This window comes from Lytechinus pictus, chromosome 3 (assembly GCF_037042905.1).
Source record: "Lytechinus pictus isolate F3 Inbred chromosome 3, Lp3.0, whole genome shotgun sequence".
NCBI lineage: Eukaryota > Metazoa > Echinodermata > Echinoidea > Temnopleuroida > Toxopneustidae > Lytechinus > Lytechinus pictus.
Window position 1 is genome coordinate 71,014,583 of NC_087247.1, and position 27,638 is coordinate 71,042,220.

At 34.6% G+C, this 27,638-nt stretch overlaps 1 protein-coding gene across 1 annotated transcript in view; it reads left to right on the plus strand.

The window, feature by feature from the left end:
• LOC135153460 (atrial natriuretic peptide receptor 3-like) overlaps positions 1-21,588 on the plus strand; it is a 50,064-nt gene extending 28,476 nt beyond the window's left edge. The window contains exon 2 of the mRNA XM_064096072.1: positions 21,245-21,588. Coding sequence (XP_063952142.1) covers positions 21,245-21,588 — 344 coding nt within the window. The remainder of the gene's footprint in view (positions 1-21,244) is intronic.
• The last annotated feature ends 6,050 nt before the right edge of the window (positions 21,589-27,638 follow it).

The following is a 27,638-nucleotide window of genomic DNA, read 5'->3' on the forward strand; positions in this document are numbered from 1 at the left end:
GACCCGAGGGTCTCCCTCCCCGACCAAGCTCCATGTAACCAGGACCAGTCTGCAATCAAATTCATAGAACATTAAAAAGAGCATAGTACACAATATCATAATAAATTGAGGAAATTGGTAGTATACAGTAAGACCAGGTATAAGAATCAGAATTGATAAAGACTGAGGATTGAAATCAAAAGAAATAATGGTTTGACTGCGCGGGGAAAATATTGTTTTGACTCGACAGGGACTTTACGGACAGTTTGTAAACTAGGTATTCATGAAAAAATACCGTTATCTTTAGTAAACAATAAGTAAATTCAAAATAGATTAATATCGACGTGATTGATAGTGTGGGTTAAGTAAATTGGTGGTCTACTCAAAAGAACATGTAAAACGGTACGAATGTTATAATCATTAAGTATTATCAATTAAATCATAAACCTGGAAAAAAGATATTACATGTGTCTTAAATGAAATAATTGCACGAGAAGTAGAAACTTGGAAATAAAAAACTATAATGAGCATGAGTACAGGTAAGATATATGAGTGTTGTTCTTCTCTTGAATGAGTCAGCTCATCGTGACCTTTCCACTTCTCGAGATTGGTGTGGACTTTACGATCTAAATAGCGAAGATTTCTTTCACTCGATTGTCGTATATCATTGTCGCCTTCGTGAACAAAAATATCATCCAGTGTGTATTTATTGCTGCCAGCTCCTGTGATATTGTCTTCGGCTGAAACATTACAAATGACTTCGCAACCATACTTTTCATAATTGTATTGCGAAACGGTTCACTGCCTGAAATTCAATCTCACCATCGAATTGTATGATACCTGTTAATGAACTAAAGAAATAAGTTGTTCCCTTTCTGGTCTTGAGAAGTTAATAGATTTCAATTTATATTGGCTCAATATCTTTATCAATAATGATCTAGATTGGTATTTTTAATTCGTAGGTTGTAAAGGCTTTAGTAAAATAGATGAGACATTTATGTTCATTTACATGTTCGAGATTATTTACCTGGTAAGAGACTGTCAAGTGCCCCCAAAATGTGTATTAAAGAAAGTATTTTTGTTTAAGGGGGGGGGGGGTCAAAGCCAAAACGGGCACTTAAATGGGCATTTTGGTGCAAACAGATATTTTCAAAATGAGATTATAATCTACGTTAAGTAGTTGTGTGCTATATAGAAATTTAGTTGAGCAAAGCCCTTTTTAAGTGATTTCTAACTGATAAGATAGATATTTTGAATTAGGCATTACTTTCCGCGAGAAAGCGCACCGAAAAAAAAAGAAATGTAAAAAATCAATTCTAAAATTGTAGAACTAGATTTTTGGTCAACTATGGCGCTAATCACTGTTAAAAGGACATCCTTGCGAGATGTTGCCAGCGCGAATCACGAGCTCAAACTTCTGGACATTAGGCTGAAAGCTAAATTACAGTACTTGCAGTAAAACACTAATTTCGTGAGAAAGTCTGTAAAACCAAGGTTAAGTATGACTATATCATCGTGGATCTAGATCTGGTACAGTTACGCAAACTGAACCTTTTGAAATCATAAAATCTAAGCTGAAATACGATCACACTGAAGATCGCCAACACAGATAGGCACACGTGGGACAGTGTATTATTATTGCTGGAATAAAGACCCGACGGAAGTGACCGAATCCCCCGCCGAATCCGCGCTTATTTTGCTTATTTCTCAGCAATTACACAATTTCTTCCAGAATCCTTTGGCACATATTTTTTTATTCATACAAACAGACACGTGGGTGATCATTATATTAGATTCTGTAAAAATTCATTTTGAGATCGTTACCAGAACTGGAATTTACCTTTAAATAAAAAATGAAACTTAAATATTCCGAGCTGTTTTTGTAATCGTGAAAAAGATGTGTATCTCACTACCGAATTGACGCGAGCGCGAAGCACGAGCTGAAATTTTATAATATACTGACCAGAAAAGGAAGCTGTTAAGGACTGCATTTAGTGACTCAGAAATATGATACATATAACTTACTATTCAAATAATGCGAGCCAAATTTTTTTTGGCTCATCATGCCATTGACATAGCCCATTTGGATATGACAAAATTGAAAATAGTGTTCAAGTTTATCAAATCTTTTCAGAATATCATTAAGACTTAAAACATTCTTATCGGCCAAAGAAAATAATAGAAGGAAAATCCTAATGGAATAGAAATCAACCCTGTTATAATTTTTTAGAGATAGCTATTTTTAAAGTATGAAAATTGGTATCAAAATCGCAGTCACATCTCTCAGAATTATTCCTGTCATCAAATCACTATAATCTTTTTCATAATATTACTATCATCATTATCATTATTATTAATATTGTCAAATAATTAGTCATGATTACAACACATTACCAATGAATAATGTTATTTTTCATCACTGCAGCTGATTTTTTTGTTACATATGTGATGTTAATTCTTGATAATGGTGATAATGATGGCACTGTAATCATACATACTAATGCTGCTGCTACTGCTGACTGGTAGTATTGACCATTAGTGTCATTAAATATACAGAACAATTGAAACATTTATAATTACTTATATAAAACAAATGAAAGTGCAAAATACAGAATGCCTTGAAAAAGCCTTGAAAATGCCTTGAAAATGCCTTCAAATTTCAAGGCTCAAAATCCTCAAGGCCAAGGCCAAGGCCCTCTCAAGGCCAAGGCTTGAATGTTCAAGGCCAAGGCTTTGAAAAAGTAGGCCTTAAGGCGCCTTAAGGCCAAGGCCGAGCATCAAGGCACTACAACACTAAATCAGAGCACTATAAATGATAAACCCTTTCCAGGGATATTTAACCTGATAAAAAATATGTTGTATGTGTTGTCATGACTTTATAAGAAGGGAAAAATTCGTTATACTTGTGGTTAGGCGTGCATTGTGTGTAAGGACATAAAATATGTTGAAACGGCTACATTAGTCTCATTGACAGTAACTAAAAAGAAATGCCAAGAAAGAAAACTAATCATGCATCGGTGTAAAGGGAATTTCATTCGTATCTCACCATACTTACTCCAGATCATTTTTTATTGTGGTTCGGCAAAGCGCAAAACCCATGGGCTTCCTCTTTTGAGAGCTATCGACTTTTTTCTGTTTAAGTGAGCTATATTTTAACAACAGTGAAGGCCTTCAATCTCGTTTCGGCATTGGAACATTGAAGCAATATCATCTGTCGCTCTGATAAAAGCAATATACACTGGCAATATCATCAAATAATCATGTACACGAGGTTGATTGCTTGTTTGTGTGTTGATTTGAAGTAAAAAACATTACTGAATAGGACGACTATTTAGGAATTTTTTTTTATCACCAAGTGACCATATTTTTAAAGGTCATTCGGGACCTTTGAGGCAAGCAAGAACGCATCTCCTCTCTCCCCCTCTCTCTTTAATCTCTCTCTCTCTCTCATGCAAACACACACTTTATCTCTCTGAATTATCCATTATATTTTTTTTCAATCTGAATGAATATGCATCGTCAACTACAATTTTCTCATTTGATTGGAATAAGTGATTATTAAATGTTCTGCAGATGACCAAATTGTCAATAGCTTATTTTCAAATGACATTCGAAACATTTTTGTAATACGAAAGCAGATGGTATCTCTTACAAACCATTAATGTGGTAAGAGTAAAAATAAACATCCAGGTGAATAATGGGAGTCAGATTAAATTTCAATGTTGAGGATGGTAAGGATTTGCAAGCTACCTTTCAATCTTTCCAACAATTCCTCGTTTAGCCTAACATGTGTCCTTTTGTCTCTACATGTGTAATTCATACACAATATAACCCTCTGCTTTTGTTCATTTCCATCACTGTTTGCTGCCCATATGTAAATGCCATAGCCACTTTTAGATAATCACATATATTATAGCTTCCAGTGACTCCAGGTCACATTTCCTGTACATATTTTTTTCAGCATCATTTCAAGCTAATACTCTCTCCCCATTTCAGAGATCCGTGAATTACTTGTTAGTATACTGTATGTTTTAATTTGCTTTAGTGCTTTCTCTACCGAAGGTATTTTAAATCCTCTTCTAAATGACATTTCACGTTGTAGTATTCTCCTTAATCAAGTTTAAAACAGAACTACATTTTGAAAACTATCATGGACCTTGAACCTAGTAGTACCATCATTCAAAATTAACTGGAATTGATTTTTTTCTGGATGACAAATAATGCAACTATTATATATTTCAACACCTGATAAAATATTTCTGCTAAAATTGCTATTCATAGTTATTATTCAATGAATCGTAACAGGTTCGGAATTTTGATAACCTATTGTTGATCAATGTACCGACAAATTTAAAGTCAAACAAGAATACAATGATGCTGACGTTTAATCAGATAATGGGATATTTTTTAGTATAAGCAATGATCGTATTGGATGTATTCTTTCCACAATCATGACAATGGTTTATAAATAGTTTTTTTATAATCACCTGCCTTCAATTGAAAGGATATTGTTGTCTCAAGATGTTTCTCAGGTTCCAAAGGATGGTTGGATATGTTAGAGCTACTGCATATGCTGTAGGGAATATGCAGAGACCATTGTGAGAATATTAAGGAGTGGAAGCCACATATTTGATATAATTACTCTTGAGTGGTCATAATCTCGATAGTACCCATTATTGGCATTTTTTAGACAGAGAGATAGAGGGGGGGGGGTAGAATATTAGAACAAAGATAGGAATAGAGACAGTTAATAGGGAATAATTAACATGAAGACAAGAAAACAAATTCCTTGGTTTGTCTAGTCTATAATGGTTTTCTTTTAATCACGGTTATAATAAACTTTTATCAATGTATTAATTTCTCGAAGATCTGGAAGATTGTTAGAATCAGTGAGATTGTTTTATTTTTGGTTACTTTGAGGTTACCTTCTTATTCATACATAAAATGGAGTTGTGTATTGTGAGATTTATCATGGCCTTGCTCAAGCCGCACTAATTTCGAAACGTCTTGATTTGAAGCGTATAAGGGCTATCTATTGACCTTGCTTGATATACAAATAACAAATTCTTAATTCATTCGTTCGTTCTGATTTTCGTTCATTAGGCTACTAATAAGGCATTTCTTAAGCAACGATTGGGTCCTATATCATTTAACGAAGTTCGTCGGAATGAAGCATAAATTCACCTTTCATACCACGGGGATATGGGGAAATGCTGTCTAAAATGATTTTTCCTGAAATTTAAAAAAGAACAAATCAATATTTCATGTTTAAAGCCTTTGATGCGGTATAAGTTACGCGATCTCCATGCGCTTTTATTCATTTTCCGTGTTTTCTCTGATTTCAATAATAAATGCATGGTTAATTCGGGTTGCACAGTATTTTTTTCATGTGTAATGTAAGAAAATATGGAATTCAATTGCTACAATCAAGCAGGGACAAAATATGAACCAGAGAATAACGGTTACGTGCAAGTTGTGAGTATTTACATTTTGTGAAAGGGTCATAAGAAATCCGTAATATATCGCCGGGACATGTGTTTATATATCCTTTCGCCATCGCCATACCATGCAGAGGGAATGATATCAATAAAAGCTGAGAGTGACACGCAATAAATGCTTTCTTGTACTCCACGCCTCATTGTAGTCGTATGTAAAGTGAATACGATTATTTTAGGATAGGACGATCGGCGTCAAATGACTTGACATATATGCACAGTTTATTTAGACGGCAACATTTTGTGATGGGGGGGGGGCGAATGTGTGATGTTAACGCAATCTGACGTTTTCTTCGTTAGATATGAAACTCTTCTTGTTCTGCAGTATGCCATTAAACAACATACCATTCCCCTTCCAACCGCGATCTTGGTCTAAACATTTGAAAACTCGATCCTCTACAGATAATAAATTGAGGATTGTAGACTTATAAAAGACAACACACTTAACATAAGTTTTATGTGAACAGAATACATGGAAGACTACGAATATAACCATCTACAACTAGAATATTAACATTGAATATCTAGTGTAATGAAATTAATTCAAGAACTTTGTTGAGATGTTGCGGGGAAGATACTGCGACCAAATGCCATCTCCCAGCCACGTTTCACTTTGAGTTGGTGTTATGATAAAAGGTTTTCATAAACATCCAGGGAATCACATGAAATAAGTGTCAGAAGATGAATCGCCTGGGCTCTCAGCAACATTGCTCAATTTGACACAAAAATGAAATCTTATTCACGTGCTCTTTCGTGTATATATTGATTGATTAACTATCCTTAGGCATTCAATGTCACTATTGCTTTCTTCCTTGTAAGAATTTTTCATCGAGTCATACATAAATCAATTGAAAACTAATATTAAAATTGAAGGAATGGTACTTCCCTCAAAGTTGCCCTCGAGTAAAAATTCAACAGCGTTGGCCATAGGCAAAGTTCGATTGGAATAGGAAAACCTCTTCATGCAGATGTTTCTAAATATCTCTCAGAGAAAGAAAGTCCATATACAAGCTTAATGACACGGTGTCGTTTTGTAATATAAAAAACAACTAATATAATTATATATAATTATTGGGGGCTGTCAGAAATTTACAATCATGTGGTAAAAAGAAGATGATATATTGTAATAAGACTAAATTTCAATTGCGTGTGGAAGCAATTACTTGGTTGGTTATTTATCATTTATGAGGAACATGCGCGTTGTATATTTTTTGTTTTGTAAGGAAAATAATACAAAACATGAAACATGAATGTGTAAAATTAAAAGGTAATTTGGCAAATACACAAACGGCAACATCTCCGTCAACCGTTGCAAATGGTTGTAACGAACATCTGTGAGAAGTTAAACATTTTGTGCAAATTTGTATTTTAGATACTTTTTGTTGTTCTTGCCATGTCATCTTATTTTCTACAGCTCTCGAAACTCTATAATGTATGTTGTTATCATCATTAATAAGGAAGCACTACATCATACATCCAAGCTTATTCGATATTAGCCGCAATAAAAAAAAAGAGTTCGAGTCTGTCTGATAATAAACATATTCTAAGAATTGAAATTGAGTAAGAGATTTGATCTGCTCTAGTTCAAAAGTGACCATTTAAAGTTTAAAGAAAACACTCCACGTCTTGATGAAATGAACCCTTGACGAGTCAGTTGCTGAAGTATCCCCTGGGGAATAAGCCATTATAGACAAAGCAATGCCATTGTCATGGCTACATAATCTCACTTTATTCGAGGAGAGCTTCAGTTTGCAATGTGCTTCGGGACCTCTACTACAATCTCCTGCTATATAAAAATAACCTTCTTTCCTTTGATAAAATGTCGATTTTATTTCGTTGGTTAGAGGAAATCGCAAATGGCGCACTTAGAGCTAGATCATCACTCCTTCAGATTGCAGGAGATGGAACTCTTATCGGATTTTGATGACGACCTAATGGTTTCAGATATATATGAATATTCTACCCTTGGGCATTTGCCATTTTGCCAAAACAATTTTCGAGATATTTTGAGGCACTAGTAATCTTTAATAAATAATTTGTACAATGTTGGAAATTTTTCTCAAGGCATATCATGAATTCTTCATACTAAATCATGTTTGATTTTTGTTATCATTATCTTTGGAGGATACTTGAGGGTTTAATCATCGGAGTTTCTAACGAACCTTATATTTTCATTTGCTTTTAAATACTTAAGGCAATCCCTTGCCATCGATAATTTTCTCTGGTACGAACATACTTTCCTTATAATCTGCCTGAAGTCAAACACAGAAGTTAGTTTATTTGTAAAATGAATACTCAAAGATAGAACGTGTGTATTATCGCTCTTAAACCATCAATTCCCTTCGGATTGACGTGCGATATATTAACCAAGACCAAAAGAATGGAAAAGCGATGAGAAAGTAAGTTTAACCAAGTCTAAATAAGATGTATTTTCTTAAGATGGGACAAAGCCAAGACTGTAGGCCTACATTACTCTCGCTTTTCCAAATAGTCTTCTTGCATTGCCTCCAGATTTAATATTCATTCATATCCCCAGATATTATTTCACAGTATACGTAAAGGAAAGAAATAACTACCTGTCGCCACTAAAATGAGAGGTAATCATAGTAAAAACAATAATTATTGATATTGCCTTCAACACTTTTGCATGGTAAGCTCCAGAATAATTTGGGTAATAGCAAGACTGAGACTAGAAGCGACAAGTTGTTGCTCATAAAGATGATTAATCAAATGGCTTTGTGCCCTTGTCTGCATGACGGTTTGTTATTTAGCAATGTATCACTCCACTCAACAAGGCTTTTTTTCGTATATGATTTTATTAAAAATTCTTGTTTGTGCAAAATGTCAAAATATCTAAGAGCATCAAAATCGATAGTTATATCCCTCACATTCATCGAGTATATAATCTAAAATGTTATATGTGTGCTTAACAAGGTCAAAGTGTTAGAGTTGCTAATTCCAAATATATGGGGAAATGAAATGTGCGCCTTGCCGAATATTGAGTTCCCATTTGTATACGCTTTTTCAATGTTTTTTTTTTTGATCTATCGTGTTGTGATATTGATGCCAACCTTCATATTCCAGATATGGTTGTTTAATATTCGATACGTTCAGTTAATGCTCCTTGAATGGGATATTGTCCCTTTCGTGTCACTGATCTTAAAAGGATTTATCAAAATAACATGTGATATTTAACACCCAGTCCTTGTGTCTACATTTTGTTTAATATAATGGCGACCCTGGGAATAATATGAATGTACTATTTTTTTGAGAGAATTTCAATATCATGAAGTCTGATAAAAAACTAAATTTTGTTTCATTTAAAATATATGTAACCAAATGGCGAATCCGAGGAGGTGATTGGAGTGATGACTTTTGGAATCGATTTATATTTTTACTGTTCGGAATGTTTACCGGAAAAAATACGTTGCCCCTTCCCCCTACTGTCTAATAAAAGAGTATCCTTTCGATCTGGTTCCTCGACACCACATAGAATGTTATTAATTCAAAGATCACACTCGGACATTTCTTAACCAATAATTCCATTCCCTAATAACATGAATAAGAATCAAGCTTTGGTGATATATGTTGTATGTCATCATCCATCGCTCCCTGAAAGGAAAGGCGGGTTATATTCCTGACCTTACGCCGGGGCAAGGGGGGAGGGGGCTTGATATTACCATGTTAATTAGATATGTATCATCACCATTGCGATAGATTCCCTTGTATGACTTTATATTCACTTGTCATTTTGGTCTAAGCTGACATTGGATTATTGGTAGGGAAAATGGAAGAATCCTTTGGGACAGGTCTGGTAATGCTCCAGCGTATCGCAGTTAATCTTGATTTATCGACTCTTAATATGACCCAGACTTGGAGAAAGACGAAAACATCGACAGAAAGGAGAAGTTCTCGAGCAACTTTTTTTTATTATTATTATCGCCATTTTTTGTCATCTTGTAGAATTGATGACTCCATCATGTTGCTTGTAATCCTATAGTTGTGCCTAGGATGTACCATGTCACTCATGATCAGCCTAATTGGATTGTAACGTTTGGTTGGTGACAGTTGGTTGAGTTGTGGTATAGTGACCAGGCTAATCAGGGTGAACATTTGTCTACCCATGCGATTATTCAAGTTTCTTTCTCTAGCCGCAGTGGTCAGAGAAAACTCACCTCTAGATTTCACCAGGACTAAACGGGGATTAGAATATAAAAAAAAAACACGTTTGAATTCATCTAGAGATTTCTCAGGAAATGTATTTATCTTCAGCAAGAACAAAATAAATTTCAACCAGAACAAAATACGATTGACATCTAGGCGGTATTCGCGCCGTGTTATGGCAACTGAATCTCTTACAAACCGAAAGCATTTGTTTTTCTCTTCGTGATTATTTTGATTGAATTGTTTGGACATGATTTTTCTTTAGACTTTTGATTGAGATGCCCCATTTTTTAATCTTTTTTCTTCAAAATATAGGATAAGCAAGATTATAATTTCCATTTGCCTCCGACGAAGATTCTGCTAGGATCGAAAGCTTATGCCCCTTTTGACTTTCTAATTTCCATTTTTGTATAATTACAAGGAATATGACTTCGCTTTGACAAATAGGATGATGAATGAAATATGGATGTTTTTGATAACATACGGAGCAGCCTACATAATTATGCAAGATGTATAATGTAGGAAATATCGAGGCAATAAGATAACACAGCATTGCGACATTTAATGTTTCCTATAAAGTCTTGTGCTTATCAGTCGACCTTCACTCTTCCTCCCCCTCTTTCTCCTTCAACATCCTATTCTATTGTGTTTTCTCCCTTTTTTTCTGGTAATCTTTATAACCACTATACTTTGACAACGTTTTGTTTGATTTTTTGCTTCTACTTTTTAGATATTGATTTACACAGAAAAATAAGAAAGCATATACAGTTGTTCTGGAAGAGATTTAGGCGATAAAATGTGAATATATGTAGCATATTTTGCGAGTGATTGCATGGATGCATTGATTCCTTTCATTTTTTGCAAACTCTGCAGATGTCTGCATTCTAATCGCCATCTTTGACGTAGCAACCTTTCAAAACTATTTGATATGTGCATTATTTGATCAATTGTTGCCAGTGTGCCTAAAGAGAAGTAGCCATTTTCATCGATTTTGTTATGGTTCCTGTTTTTCGTTTTATTTCATATTTGGTTAAGTTTCTTTCTTTTCGGCCGTCATCGTTTTACTTAGAGAAGCAAGTATAGTAATCATAAATGTTCGTTTGGATGTGTTCATATGCATTGTGATTTCTGTACGAGTTTAGGCAATATTTTAACCTTTTAGTAAGGGATATCTTGCACTGCCATCGCATTCGGTATCATAGCTTTCTTCATTAGATATTAAGTCACTTTAACATGATGGCTTAGAAAAGAATGTATCTTGATTAAGTGTAAACCGATGTAAAGTGTCATTTGTAACCTGATGCAAAGTTTGAGTGTTTTATTGATTATGACACATGACTTTCATCATAAACTAGAACGTGGTTGGAATATGCCTATGTGTGGAAGGCAAGAAAATGAATGATTAAGCACTGGTACAGGGTATCGTGCCTTATACAGTGAACACCATTACTCCTCTCAATTTCCATTTGATTATTTCAGGACTGCCATCATTGCATTGAGAGTGAGCTCACGAATTTAAGGATTCGATTTACGTATGGATATACATCACGCGACTCACAATGCCCCCCATCGCATGTATATTCACAAGTTGATTTTCTGAACGTAAACTGACAGAAAAAAACGCAGATTTGATGAGCTGTGGCAACTTGTATAGAACTAATAGAACTCTCCTTTTTATCCCACTTTATCCTATCGCCCATCATGACTGTCATGTACAGTACCCTGTCAAATTCGTAGAATGAAGTCTTGATTAAGGTGTCCCTGCACGCTTGCTTTTCATTGATGTTCGTCCTTTAATCTTCACATTCTCGATATTCGACCAAGTGACGTACCGTTTGCTAATGGCTATATCGACCTGTTTGCGATTTTTGATCTAGGGGAGGGTTCCAAGACAGGAGAAATGTCATTCTGATCATGATTTTTTTGTAAAGAATTCCCAAATATTATTTTCCGTTCTGTATTTCGGTATGTATCATTGTGCCTAGGAGACAAATTCACATTATTCCATCGATATTCCTTATTGGGGACCAACCCACAAGTACTTTTTTCCATTATTTTCCCCTGGTGTCTCAAGTCATTCTATGCGATTGCCTATTGAAATATGTTTTCCATCCTTTATTTCTTCCTTCTCCGTCCATATATCTTTCACTTTGATATCAATTTCAGTCAACTTTCAGTCATCTTTTATTAATATGAGCTTCAAAAGCATCCTTCAACCCAATTCTTATTGTTTGTTAGTTTATGCAAGATAGAATTATCGAATATTGTATTTTCTATGATTATTCAGTACGACAGAGAATCGGCGATTTTAACTTTAATCTGTTCAGGCGATGCAAGCATTTTAGTTGTTTATAACAGTTGGCAGAAAAAAAAATCACTGTTTCATGTAATGATTCCAGGGACCTTAACTATAAAGACACTTGTAACTTGTGCCAAAATATATAAAATACACCCAAAGTATTATTAAGTAATTTTGTATTGAGCTTTACCTGTATATTGTTTGAGATTCCTCCAAGCATGCCAAGTGTGATAAAACAATTTCTGTATTTTGAAATGGCGACGGGCGGCTGCTATTCTTAATCACACACTAGAGACACCATCTTTCGTCACCGCAATCCTGGCAATCGTTTATCAAGCCTATCTTCGCTCCGATGGCGTGAATCTTTCTCCAAGATTCATTTCTGAATTCCATCTTCCTCATCAATGAAGACACGTGAATAGACATTGCATCCCGACCCATTCTCCTCTGGGTCCTGACGGCCTTAATTCAATCGAAACAAGATGATTGATGCTGTAATTGTTCCGCAAGTGCTGTAATCTTCAGGGGAAACCCATTGGGGAATAACATTCATTTTAGTTGTGTTTTCTAATTTCTCTATAATAAACTTTTCAAAGACAAATGCTTTCGGGTGTCGAGGTGCCTATGTTTTAAATTTGCTTCATTTTACAATTTACTATGCAATTGTCAATCAAATCGAGATGAAATATGATATGTACCAAATCTTTTAACATTTTTTTTTCATGGAGTTATTGAGTTCCCTATGTCATATTCGATTTTTTTTATTAAGTTTTTTTGTATTATCATTGTGTGGAGATAAAGTTTTGAAATGTTAGCCCCTTAGTTTATTTGCTGAGCTTCCATGGTGTGTGATAAATTCAACAATGTTTCTTTTCCACTCTTCTTTCATTATTATTTTGTTTATGTAATCATTTTACTCTAAAAAAAGGTCTAAATAGTACAGTATAACATTACATGAATGAGTGCATTATGCTAAGTCGTTAGATATCATTTTGCCTGGCATTTCTCCACGCTTGCATAAAGGTAAAGGTGGCAAAGCTACATGCATTGAGGCAACCATTGACCAATCTAAAGTTCGGATTTGAATTTTATGACGTTGTGCCGATGATGATCTATTTTTGCCGATTTGAAGCCAAGCAATCATTACATGCCAAATTTTCATATGATGCGATCACCTCACTAAATATTAAAAATCAAACATATATTTAAAAAAAAATATGCCACAATAGATGATAATGATAAGAAGAATTATACTAGCTTACATAATGTTCAACACTACTTACTTTATCAGAAGTCTCTAAGCGCTCAATAGTATAAAAATGCAGAATTATTAATATGGCTTTAGCAGAGCAGCTGCTATACGCGCACCGCGTTTCAAGGAATAAATTCCTTCCAACCAGGGGCCTGTGCACTATCACCACAATTCATTGTTTCCCCATGAAGTACTAAATCATATTAAATCAGAATACAATTTGGAATCATATAAAAAAATGTGTGATAAAAAAGCGCATTGTGCTATGGGTAATGATAACTTGAAACCTTTCGAACGAGTCGCTACAAAATGTTCATTCATATATACCGTCTCGATACACGATGAGGGAGAATAAGGAAACTTGATTTACAACATTCAGTAGGCATTACTTTACTGGAACAGTATCCTCTGCTCAGCCAAGTAAAAACAAATGCAACATGAAACTGAAGCCAGGTGATTTAGAATTAAACTCGTTTGAATATGACCTATCTATTATTTATTAAGGTTTATAATCAATAATTAACAAACTATTATCGTTACCCGTCAGTTGTACTTGTTAACCTTTGCATATAATCAACATGCATAATCTGAAATAGTTTTCTCCCTCTTTCAGTACATTAAAACAAAAAAAATTCCTGTCTCGCTTCTCTCTCTTTATACTCATGTAAAATTCATTTTCTTTCGTCTCGTGCAATTTCTCGATACTGTAACAAAATACTTGTTAGCGCACATCCCATATATCTGTACAAATTGAGTTTGTTTGCTTGACATATTTCAGCCTCCATATCGTAGAGACTCGTTCCCAATATCTTCTAATCTCCTCCAAACCCAACTCGGGTAAAATGAAGAATTCTGATCATCCTTGAAGCTATGTTCATTTTCGAGAATTCTGACGGTGTTATCTTCAAGAAAAGACACCCTGGGAGTAAATATCAACATTCAGTAGAGCGTGAAGATTGAAGTTGGCTCTCCGACTAACCCTTTCTGACTCTGTGCTGCTCATTAAAGCATGAGGGTGGATCATTATTGCACGCGACGTGATCAACAACCTTTTTTTTTTTAATGGCATGTTTACAATTTCAAAAAAGCAAAGGCAGTTTGTCTTGCCTTCTCTCATTGCGTTTCATTCCTTATTTCCTTTCAAAATTCTTTTAAAAATGTGTCCAATATAATTCCTTTGGGGCTAGATCAAAGCAGCTACAGTATATAAATGACAGGGATCCTCAAGAGTCAGCTACAATTTTTTTCTATTAAAATGAAATGAATGAAAGACATAGCTCTTTTTTTTTTGGGGGGGGGGGTTACTTCACATCTTGGTTAGATCAAACTGGCACCATAGAAGTAATTCCGCCTTTCCATCTCGTGTCGTACCTAGATTGTTTTCGTAAGAGTGGGCATGAAAGTCATACTAAAAGTGAGCAAAAGAAGAATCGATGAACAGCAGGACAAACAAGCCTCCATTTCCCTATATTGCGAATAAAGCCGTAAGGTAAGGTGATATCCATTTAGGAAGTCATAAGAGTTGAGCCTACAGCTAAGTGAACCAAAGCGATGCGTACACCAAAGCACTAGGTATTGATAGTTCCAAATATGCAGCGTCGTGATTCTACAAGGTCTATTATCCTAAAAATCTGAGACCTTGCTGGGTTTTGAAGGCAGACTTTGATTGTGAGCGTGCTATGATCGAATTCTACAGCCTGTGGACGTCCATTAGCTTGATGTATCGATAGAGATTAGACATATTACAAGCCACTAACAAGATTAATCCACTCACAATCACTCCAGGAATACCATTATCACTCCTCGTGTCTCTACTTGAAAGTTCGATATTAGTAAAACCCATGAAGGTAATCTAGATCGTATAAGATTGAGTAAAATTGTCATCTTCAGCTCTATACATTCCAAGGACCACTTGATATCATTTGATTAATTTCATAAAACAACACTGCTACCTAACAGTGGTAATCGTGGTGTTATTAACTTTCGTAGCGATCTTATTAGGGGTGTTCTAGTTTTTTTTATGTAGGATAAGGGAGAATGATCTTGTAACATTTGATTTTATTGTCTTCTGTTTCTGTCTGAATTACACAGACCATTTTATTCCCGAAATCATCTGAGTTTTATTTATTATTCCCCAGCTGGAGAATCACCATTGGGACTGTCATCAAAATTAATTATGCGTGATTTCAGTTACAAATACAGTTACTGTCAAATCCAATATCATATTCCAGGAAAATGGAGATTTATCGCATTCACGTGATGAGAGTCATATTATTCGTCCATTTCTCAATTCGTAGTTCATTAAAAACTTTCTCGAAAGTTTGATTTTACCTTGATTACATTTCATCTACAACGCCAAAGCCAGTAAATGAACACATGTAACTTTTCGAAAGAAACTAAAAACTATCTAAAAATTCCGCAAGAAAAAATGGGCATCTTGGGTGGAAAAAGTAAAATTCACCCACAAAAAATAAATTAAAAATATTTGAATGGGTATTAATAAAATGTACAGAAATAAACAGAATACATATACACACACACACACCCACACACACACACACACACATATATATATATTTATATATATATATGAAGATTATGTCTCCTCACGGCGTTTCTATTAAGTCTTCTTTTGTTTCTACATTATGACGCCGACGCAGAACTCTTTGATTTATATATATATATATATATGTATATATATGTATATATGTATATATTTCATATCCAAATGAAAATAATTCAGTTGATAGATTAATAAATTACAAATGATTACATGATTAAATAAATAAGTAGTAAGGATAATGATAGTAAAAGAACAACAACTAAAACCAACTCTTTCTATCACACAACCATCTACAATATTTCTTGTTACGCAGTTTTATAAGGGCTTGGATAAGACGTTGAAGGCACACATTAAAATGATATCTCGGAACCCTTTACTCTTTTGATTTGGAATATCTATAAAATACATTCATTGCATATCCATGAGTCCAAGCTCCTATACAATCATGATTAAAAACAAATAATCAAATTAAATAAATTGAATAAGAAAAAAAGTGTAGAACAAGTTCACTCGTTCACCATAAATAAAAATTTATTTCGGTATATTTTGTTGACATCTTGATAGGAAAATTTACAAGACAAGTAAATGAGATTATACTTTTGGGGTTTCAGCTGAAAGCAAAGAATCTTGATTCTTTATTGCGATCTGACTCCTACTTTTAAAACAAAAGTCTTACTGGGGCACGAAATCAAAGTCAGTAGATACATGCCTGGCATTTCAATGACTGCAACATTTGCATTATGAGTGCATACTTCTGTATTATTGGTATGCTTAATAGAAAGCGTATCTGATCTTTGGATGAATCGCACAAATCAAACATAATGGTGGGTTTGGGTGTGTGTGTTTGTTTTTGTGAGGATGAGAAACATCCTTTCCCCTTTTCTCAATTTAAACGTAGTGGTCATCACGGTCAAAGCAGATTGAATATGAAGCTTGATGGTACACCCTCAGGTTGCTTGTATTGGTCACCCTGCTAAATCTACCGACAATATTATCCAATTACACTATCTATTAATCATACTCCAAGGCATGATTAGGTTGCCTTGCCTTATATTTATTTTTTATGTCTACACCCTTTTATTTATGTCATCTTGGCAGTTCTCATCCATGTATTGTCTATCAGCAAGATCAAAATATTACCAGTTAAACTTACTCGTCCACGAGTAATCTATTTTCTGTTTTACATTTATTGATTTTATTTGTTTCATAGAGTATATATAAATACGGATAAGCTTTATATTAAACACTCTAATGCATTTTAAATTCTAATCAAGCCTATTTTTCATTGTACTATTCTTTTGCAAATTATAGTTATAACTGATATACATTTCCTTGCTTAATTGCTATTATCATAAACTAGTGGCTACAAAGCAATTTTTACTTGAGAATTAAGGGAATGTATTTCTTCAAACTGATACTTAAGTAGTTGCATGGTATCTACTTAAAGTGGACTTTCATTGCAAAAAAATATCACAAAAGCCTTGAGGATATGAAGAAAAAAAACCGTTTATGAGCAAAATGTATTTTATGAACAGAAATTAATGACCAATTGATTATTAATTAAATATTAATTTTCTCTCTGAAAATATCTTAATGAATTTCAAAGTAACATTATGTATCTTGGACTGTTTTTTTAATACTTAGAACATCCAAATAGAGATTTCTACGTACCCCCTAGAAATTATTCATGATTTATTGAGGATTTCCAGTTTATTTTCGCCCATTATATATGCGTTTCATATGAGTGAGGAAGCGCTTGTAGACAAGCTTGAGAAATCTTTATGACTTGGAGATATGCATGGCATTTACAAGGATATTCTACATCTAATTCCATACATAATTTTACACGGAATAAATATGATACGAGTATAGTGGCTTTTTCCCCTGTCTTCTCGATCAGTTTATCTATTCTACCCCTATGTTGCCCCTCTCAACAGCTGTGACAAAGTCAAATATGTGTTGTATCCTGGGTCGAAGCCTGACTGATGAGTGTCTTATACAAATCTGAATTGATTGGAATGCAGGGAATGAAATAAAACCAAAAAAAAAGATGGGAGAAAACCCCAACCCTCTCTCATTCTCTCATTCCATCTTCTTTCTCAGCGTGATTAATGTGTTTTGTGGTTCGTGTTGAATATGTTCATGTACATTCTGCAAAGAAGTTCGTGATCCACACTTTTATTGAGCCACCTTTCATGTATATCTTTATTGAAAAACATTATTCTATATAGTAGATTCGCAGGTACAAATTCGATTCTAAACACTGCCTACATTTTATCATCATTTGGACATACTATCCTCTGAATCTGCCCTCAAATATTCAAACAGATGGTGGTGTTGCTTAGATAGGACTGGAGTAATGTTATATTTTCGAAAGGAATAAGATCTTCTTATTCTATTTTACTTCCCCATACCTACAAGAGACCTGTTCAATCATTACACTGCAAGCGATACCTCCCTATTGTTCCTAACGTTTCCAATTTCATAAAGTATTGATGGCCATAGATCTTTCTTGACAAGTGTATACAGGGGGGGGTGTCCATGGCTCCATACTATCAGATATTTAACTTGGAAATGTTGCAACCAAAGACCATGCTGCACGCGGAAAACCTTAGTTTATGTAATTGTAGAACGAGATTTAACGCGTAATTAGATTGGCAAGCGTTGTGGAGCTTGCGAGATTATACAAATTAGACAAATGATATACACCTTTTTGAAAGACATTATACAATAGATACGTTATGTTATATTTTCTTCCACCGCATTATTAAAGATTAAAATTTATCAAATACAACTCGTTTTGTTACTAAATAAATCCAAGCCTCTTTAACATTGTTAAGCTAACTGGACAAATTTGTGGTTATGTGTTGGATTAGTCAACTCTTACTAACACAATTACGTTCACCGATGGACTGTTGTGATAATTTATAGACTAAGGTTTTTATTGTAATGTGTGACTCAGCTGATTCTTGGTTATATTACATGTTCAAAGTAAGCAGTGTTATCAATTCAAAATTAATAATATCAACTATTTTGATTGTTATGTTTGTTTGTTTATATCACTCCCATATATTTTGGGTTTTTCGTTTAAGGTTAGCCTTAGATAAATTTGCGTTGTAAAAAATTACTACTTTATGTTAAATAATAAGTGATCATAATGCACATGAGCATCAATCCGCATCACTGTTGTCTGTGATTTTCTTATAGTTATATCGTGTCGCAGTCCGATAATGAACTAACGAGATACCTTACTCATGTTACTCGTATTATTTTATCGCCACATACCTACAGATCTGAACCAAATTTGATTGGATTTGAGTTGCCAAGGTTCCATAAAATGCATTTTAAGATCCCATTTTATCGATGGCCAAGGTCTTAGTGAAATTATTAGAGTTATGATGTACATAATTTGAAAAAAGTATATACACTGGTAAACAGACTGGGAGAACCATGATATGTTCCTCATTTTACATCGGCGTCTAGGGGTGAACCATTTTCCTGGAGGAAATAAGAATTGATTCATAATTACCTTCCCAAACCCAACATACGTTAGGGGAAAAAAGACAGCCAAAAATATATGTGAAAAATAAAAAAATCAAGAAATACTCATGGCCATCTTTATTCATAGCCACATGCACGAAAAATATAACAATCTGGTACACATGTAATTCTCTCATAACTCTGATGCAGACTAAGTAAAAAACATGACCATTCCGTTCGAATAAGCTAACAACACTTGACTTATCCCAGGGGTACAGGTAGTTATTTTATGATTGGCAAAGATTAACGCCACGACTCTGAGTGTTATCATAATAATAACGTCATTAAGTAATGATATTTTATACGGTAGTCCAGTGTCTTCTCCTATGGGTATACAAACTTGTTTTCTTTATATTAGATTCCTCCAAACGCAATTACCTTAATATGAATGCACAACCATGAAATGACCAGTCAACCCGACTTTATACCATCTATTACTTTCAAGGATCAAATATAAAATAAGATTAAAGCTTTATCTTGTAATATTAGTTACGTTTGTATCATAATTGTTGACATTGAAAGCTACTTATCTTTGATGAATCGTACACTGCACACAATTATAATCTGTAAAAATATAATAGATTTCGCACCGCTTTTGTCTGCCGATACCTTACCGGTAAAATTGTTCATATATTGAGGTTTTCTGGGTTAAGCATCCAATATATCATGAATTAATCAAATTTAACAATGTGTAGAGTGAAATTTGATAAAAGTAAAAACAGAAATAAATACAACCAATCATCTTATTCACCTTGAATTCACTAAACGAATGACATACCAAAACAGCGAAACCAAGGATGGATGGAAATATCTGGGATATACGTTGATTTAATTAATGTCTTAAACAGAAGACGGATAGCGTAAAAACTGGCCTCTCCATATCTTGTATAAATTTTATTAATATCAGTAAGATAATCATACTGACACCAGTCAATTCATACACGTCCAAAAATAGCTATTGTTCTTTTATATTCCCACTCATATGATGGATGTATTATTATATGACATTCCAGCTAATTAAACAAATTGACTTGTTTTATTACGAAGGATCTAATAATAATGTCACATCTTACTATCTTTAACAGAAATATCGAGCAAACTCTCGTCATACATCGAAAATGTATTTAAAAAAAAAAAACATTTCCATATCTGACTTGATCTTATTTTCCTTTGGCAGTGAAAAAAAAAAACTGATTTTTTTTATTCGAAGAATCCTAGGCGGTTTTTTTTTAAACAACAGAACTCAATTTGTTGAAAAATTTTCGGTTTGATTTCTGAAATTCTATCTCCTGAACCTCTCCAGCCATTATCGTTTCCTTAACATGATACACTTTCTATGGACGTAGTCGTTTGATTTAGGTGAAGATGTATGACTTCTTTTTTACTGTTCGCTTTATTCTACCTTTTGATTATAAAATGGGTAGATGGACCCGTCTGCATGGCCTGTATTAAATTCAGCAAACCAAACGGCGTAGTGCATGTGATTGACAGTAAATTCATTACATTGTACAAAAAGCAAAATTCCTCGTGGCCAATGCTTTAGTCGAAGTTTTAGAGATAGGTTTATAATTTATAGATCATTGTTATCAAAACAAACATGAAGTCAGCCATTGACTATAGATAATTCAGTGATCATGTATAGATTACTGAAGTGTGACGTCATCACTTCGGTACGCTATTGTTGACTTTAAAAATTCTGCATGAAATGGACTGGTCGAAACATCACTGCTTCCCTTGTAATACTATGTGTAGCCCACTTTGTAAATGAAAAGTACAGTAATAATTGCAAGTATAGTATGATGTGTCATTTGAAGAAGATTCAAATGCTAATGAACAACTATCACTATAAGCCTATACCTTTATCCTGTCATGTTCTCTGTATAAATGTCGGCATGGGATTTATTTAGTAATGGATTGTTCTTTTTCTCTCCTTTTATCTTTTGTTAAAATAGTGGTCATCATCTGTGCATCTGGTGATGCTGTTCGTAAACTGATGTTGGCAGCCCATCGTCTTGGTATGACCGATGGCTCCTATGCATTCTTCAACATTGTCCTCTTCGATAGTTCATACTTTGGTGACACTGGATGGGCTCGTGGTGATGGAGACGATGAAGAAGCCAAGGCAGCTTACCGAGCGCTAATGACCTTTACACTCCACAAGAACAAGTCCGAAGTCTTCGATGATTTCGCTCTACATGTGAAGGATTTGGCAAAAAGCGAGTTCAACTTCAGTTACGATGAGATAAACGAGGAGGTAAGAACCATGGCTGGATATAGCTACAATGCGTTCTTTTGAGACCACCGGAAAAAATAAAACTTCGGCAAAAAGCCAAGCGTGCAGATAGTTCCAGGTTTCAGGGGCCTAAAACATTTCCCATAGACTCGTGTGTTGAAGTGGCACTTTAAAGAAAATCATTAAAAAAATTATGAAATTCGGGGGTCGAATGTTTACTACCAGTGGATAGGATGTGTATCTCACTATACATTTCTGACCAGAAAAGGGTCCCGCGACCGGGTCATTTAAAAATAAATCGAAATTTATGAAGACACCCCCTGAGAGATCAAATTCACCTGAAAAGGTAAAAAAACCTAATTCTTCCGCCAGTTTATATACTTCCAAAGTTGGTGATATTTCTTTCCAATTTGAAAAGAAAGTTCAGTAGTTACCCTCCATAGAATCAACGTTAGATGGACAATCATATTCATACACTTTATCAATCAGCTATAGAAAAGGGAGACAGAGAGAAAGGGTTGACTCGAATGAATATCTTTTGCCTTCCGGGTTCGTGCGACCTCCACACGTGTTTCTATTGCGTGTGCGTTCGTGAAGTACTTTACGTGTTGGTATGGCGCTATGGTATGGCCCCCATCAAAGGCCGTGCGTGCGTGCGTCTTGTAATTATTATTCCCGACCTTTCGTTTGAGGACGCGCACGCTTATTTACGACGGTAGTTGATTTTAAAAGAGACTTTTTGGGCCCGTCATCATGGTCGTAAAATTCTGTCCTGCAATGCAAATTGTGTGACATGATATTTTTTTTTCGTTTCGCATCTGCGACGGAAACATTCAATATGCGTTTCGTGTGCAAAATTCTGGTTGCTACTATGGTAACAGCGATTTATCCGATTTAGGACGACTTTCCAAATCCACTTTTGGTTCCTCCCAGAGCTCGAGAAGCCGCCCGGGGGGCCCACTCCCATTGAATAGTGGATACCAGGCGCGACCATACGTAAAAAGGGAAAGAGTGGGTAAGTACGTTACGTATAGGCATATGTAGCATTATAAGGGTGTCAAAAACGATGATTAAAATACTGTAAAACGGGATATATTTCCAATACTTGTAGGGTGTCACAACCCAAATACTTAAGAGATGCATTTTCATAATCTGGAAAAGACTTTCTTCCATTGTTTAGGGTGCTTTTCAAAACCCCATGGTCGCGCCTGGTATCCACTCATCAACGGAAGTGTACCCCCCGGGAAATCCCCCATTTCTGCGGAAAGTAAAACATACTGCCCATTACATTGTGTGCTAGAGGCATATCGTTTGTGTATAAGAGCAGGCAAATGAAGAAAACCCCGCAAATTTAGATGTTTTTCCAGACGGTTTATGGCCTATTGCATGATGTGTATATGTCAACGCATGCGAAAATGGTTCCGGCTGGAGAGGTGATCTGACTCATGGAATCAATTGCCAGTGATCCACCAATAATGTACATTAAATGCAATATCGATTCGATGGACTGTAATGATCTATATCTAAGCCTTAATTCGGTAAGTTTTTCCTTACTCAATATGTACTCGATTTGTCTGAAAAACCACTTTCTTATCCATGTCATAATCTACATTTCGCATGTCTCCAGCCAGCTGGAGTCATAGCCATGATACAGGTACAGTCCCGCCGCGAGCTCAGCCAGGCAAATTGCATGGCATGCTGGTATCATAGAGCTATTATAGCTCCATGCTGGTATCGTATGAAAGAGCTTTGCACACGAAAAGCAAGATCTATAGGGCCTGTAACACACAGCTCAGCAATGATTGTAGAACAGTTTTCTACGTTTGATTGTATTGACTGTAACGTACAATCAATCTGAAAATCGAGTCCATGATTAATTGTTAACTTTTGAGTTACCCGACTCTAATCTCGCGTTGTAGAGGATTGCGAAAGGTGCCTATTTTTAAACAAGTGTACGCGTAGTTACATAAAAGAGCATTGTCGATTTCATATGCCTTGCTCAGGAGCATAAGTGCCACGGCTGGTAATCGAACCCCGGACTTTCCATATAATAGTCAGGCGCCTTAGACCACTCGGCCACGGCACCTCCATTGTGGGCGTGCATACGAGCTCAATCCAGCTATTAAATGGCTATCGATGGTAAGAACTCAATGGCCCGTATTCTAAAGTCGGGTTTAATTCACACCATGGTCTAATTTGTGCTAAAATTATGGAAATCCGAAAGTGTCAAAATGCTGATTATATTGTCTGTTTCTTATATGTACTGTGCTCTGTCCTGATTCTTCAATGGTGAAGACAAATAACTTATTCATACTTCCTAGACAATTGAGACTGATTTGAGAGTCAAATGAGCTGAAATGTTTTATCTCTTAATGTCATGATTCAACAATTGGCTTTCCATACTTGAACCACATCTTTAAACCTGACTTTGAATTAAACCCGACTTCAGAATACGGGTCATAGTCACAATATTGTCTACGCTGTGAAATTATGGTACCAGCAGCACGAAAAAAAAATAAATAAATAAAACAAATCCATACAAACAGAAAAAAAACGGCATAAGCTCGTTTTTTTTTATAATGTTCGTTATTCCGAAACGATAATTGCAGATAGGCATACCAAGATGTCCATTAGTCTTAAAATGAAATATGGTTTGTTTATTCCGAAGGTCTGTTAATCCGATGATAAAATCAGATTCGTAAATACCAAAAGAACTAATCATCTACAAGAAATTTAATTCGTATTAGAGCCATCGGTTGGAATAACACGTTATTTCGTTTTAGTATTTATCAATGGGAATATGGAGCTTTGTTTTATTATCGGATTCACAATCCTGAATCATAGGAATAGTTAATCTTTGCTCGGATCTTCCGAATAACGAAACTTCTAAATATTGATCTGTAACCGCAAAGAACATGTATCACGATTATATGAATGTTGGGTTGGTACTAATAAATGGTTCATCTATCTTCAAAGACCACGCCATTGCTGAACACAGACGCATATATAATTGACCTATGTTCAACAGTTTAGTATCTTAAAAGATAATGAGTTGCCTTTCACCTCTATTATCACTGTTTTCAAAGTATACATCCACCTAAAGTACGCCCTCTCTCTTTACACACCCACCCACACACGCATACACATATATATGTATTGTAGCCATTGTCATAATATTCGGCCCTCTGCTCAACCATTACACGAGTATACCTTATTATTCTGTGTTAATGTAGTTGGTTATTTCTGTCCCATATAGGTCAACAAGTTAATGTCTTTAAACTTTGCTTGTAAACGTTGATCATTCATGATGCGTTCAGAGAATTTGTATAAAGAGGAAAAGATGTAGGGGGTAATACGACACGTTCAGATGCAGACACCAAAACATTTAGATTCAGTAGAGCGATGTCATTAAACAGTCGCCATGCAGTGTAAAGCCTTCTGGGAAATACAACACCATGGATTTAGCCAATGGTAAAGCATCTCACTAAATCAAAATAATCCCCCACAAAAGGGGGTTTAACTATTACTATGTCTTGTTATCAATAAAGAAATGTCAAAATACATCGTAACTGCTTGTATTAAAGTTTTCGTTTGTCCTATATAGACTATGGTTTGCATGATTTGCGTAAAATACTTTGATATGCTTTTTTGGGGGAGGGGGGGGGGGGGGTTCGAGTAGATATTATAGTTTGATATCATAATTTTGCCGATGAGAACAATTCGTTTAATAAAATCAACAAATCTTCGAGTCTCGGATGATATTTATGAGGAACAGGTGTATTTGTATAATTGTAACTATTTATCCGAAGATTGTTGTTTGCTTTTGAATATCAATGGAATTTGAGAATATTCAGGCATAAGTTTTAGCTCAGTCGAAAATACAATTCCAATGCATTATTTCGACTCAGCTTGTCCCATGATGATAAGAATGTCGATGGTACAATTTCGTATTTTTCTGATTACGCGATCGCCTGTGGTCAATTTGGCTTTCTGTTACTAAAAGTCAATCGTATTGATTTCAAGTATAATATTCTTTTTAGTTCATATCACAATTGAAAATGTGGTATTAGAAATATGTGGGAATGTAGAAATGAAAATAGATTGTGAAAGAGAATGAAAAGAAGAAAAGAAAAGAAATCAGTATCACATTTACCAAACTATCAAACAAAACAAACAGCTTACAATCTACATATAAAGTGAAATACTCTGCTTGGAGATCCGGTTACTGAAATAAAATGAGTTTTCTTCAATCTCCTATTTTATTTTGTCTGAATATTGGACTTCCTTACCGATTGTATTTGGCACTGCAAGTATCATTTTCTTTTGAAAATAAACTAGAAGATTTTAGAACATCACAAATGCTGCAAGACAATTTTATGGTTTATTTTCCACTGTTATGAGTGCTGACACGAAAAATAAAATGAAAATGTGAAATATAGGCCGAGAAGAAAAAAAAGGAGGAAATAAAGGTAAGCAATGAATTAAAAATGATTTAAAGAAGGAATTTGCGCAAAGAGGGATGCTTGAAAATATATAAATATTTTTTAATTTCATTAAAAAACCTAAATTATTTTACGTCGAAGCCATGACATGGAAAAAATGACCCCATATACCAAAAATTCTCGAGCATTTTTTTTTTCATTTTTAGCTGCCTTATCATGCTAATGTAATGAGGCCTTTAGTGCACGTATTCAGGTTGAAGCATATTATACATTTGAATGCCAAAGGCAAAATATACACAAAAGAAAAGACTCAAGAATCTGGAAAGATAATGTAACAATTTAATAAGAGTGTACAATAGACTTGGCTTTGTCAGTTTTATCAGTCTAACTGAAACCTATTATAGGAGGACTAGCCGACGGCGGTGGTGACAATTTTCAGGACGCTCAACACTTGAACGCCATTTATACTGTTTATGGCTTAAATTTATTTTAGGCTTTACCAAAATGTTCTCACTGTGTTATTTGTTAGGATGCACCGGTTGCGTACATGTAAGTGACTTCAAATTTAGTCTAATATTTTTATCAAAGATGTCTAAGTTGAAATCATTCAATCGAGAGTCGGACGAGTAGTGGACTTTCGTGCTTAGAAAGTACCCTTCCCTATTTGTTTATTGTAAAAGTAGCAGAAAATATAATAATGAAATATCGTAAAGGTTCAAGGAAATTCATCAAAGATTTAAAAACTTATCAGAATATTTATTTTATTTGTGACGGCATATGCAACTTCCCATGTATTGTAGGTTGAAATGATCAAAGAAATGTCATTTTCTCAAAAAGTTGAAAATGTGTTTTATTGTTCCCCATTTGCATCATAAAATGTATTTTAAAAAAAGATAAAATTATGTAAGAAGTTGAAAAAAATTAGACCACAAAACAGAAATATTATGAAAATTAAAAATCACGTGAATGCAATGAAAGAAAAGAAATGAAGTGTATGTATAACGGGGAAATTAGATCACGTTATTTATTCGTGTTTTTTTTTTTTGGGGGGGGGGTTATTTGACTGGCGTTAGTTCAAAATTGATTGCCTATAGGTGAAAATGATTTCGAGATCTAACACAGAATTCTTTCTTAGACTCATGATTTGTGACATTGAATGCCGGTTGTTACATCGCTAAACCGAATCAAATGAAAGCTGATTTGAATGATAGTTTCACTTTTTTGAATGATAACAAATAAAAACGAACGAAGTTGAAATACAGGAAAAACGGTGGAGCATAAATTACGGGAATTTGAATGCTAAATAATGTAATCGAATATCTTGTCGAAATAGGCCGGAAATACCTATATTAAACTTATTACTGATTTAGGGCATACAAAGTAATTCATTGTTGATTGAAATAGAGATGTATTTTGGGAATTTTACCAAAGCTAAAGATGGGCTTTAAAGAGAGTTAAAAAAAAGTTTAAGCAGCACTGTTCATCTCTCAAGCAATAAATTAGAAATTGAAGATTGTTTATATTAAAAAACTGTTGTTTTAGATTGAAACAATACCTGATCAGTTTATACATTATATACAGATACAATGTAGTTTTCAGTGAATTCTCCCTTGCCATTATAAAGGTATAATATTGACAAGTAATAAAATTCTCCTTTCACTGTATAAATTT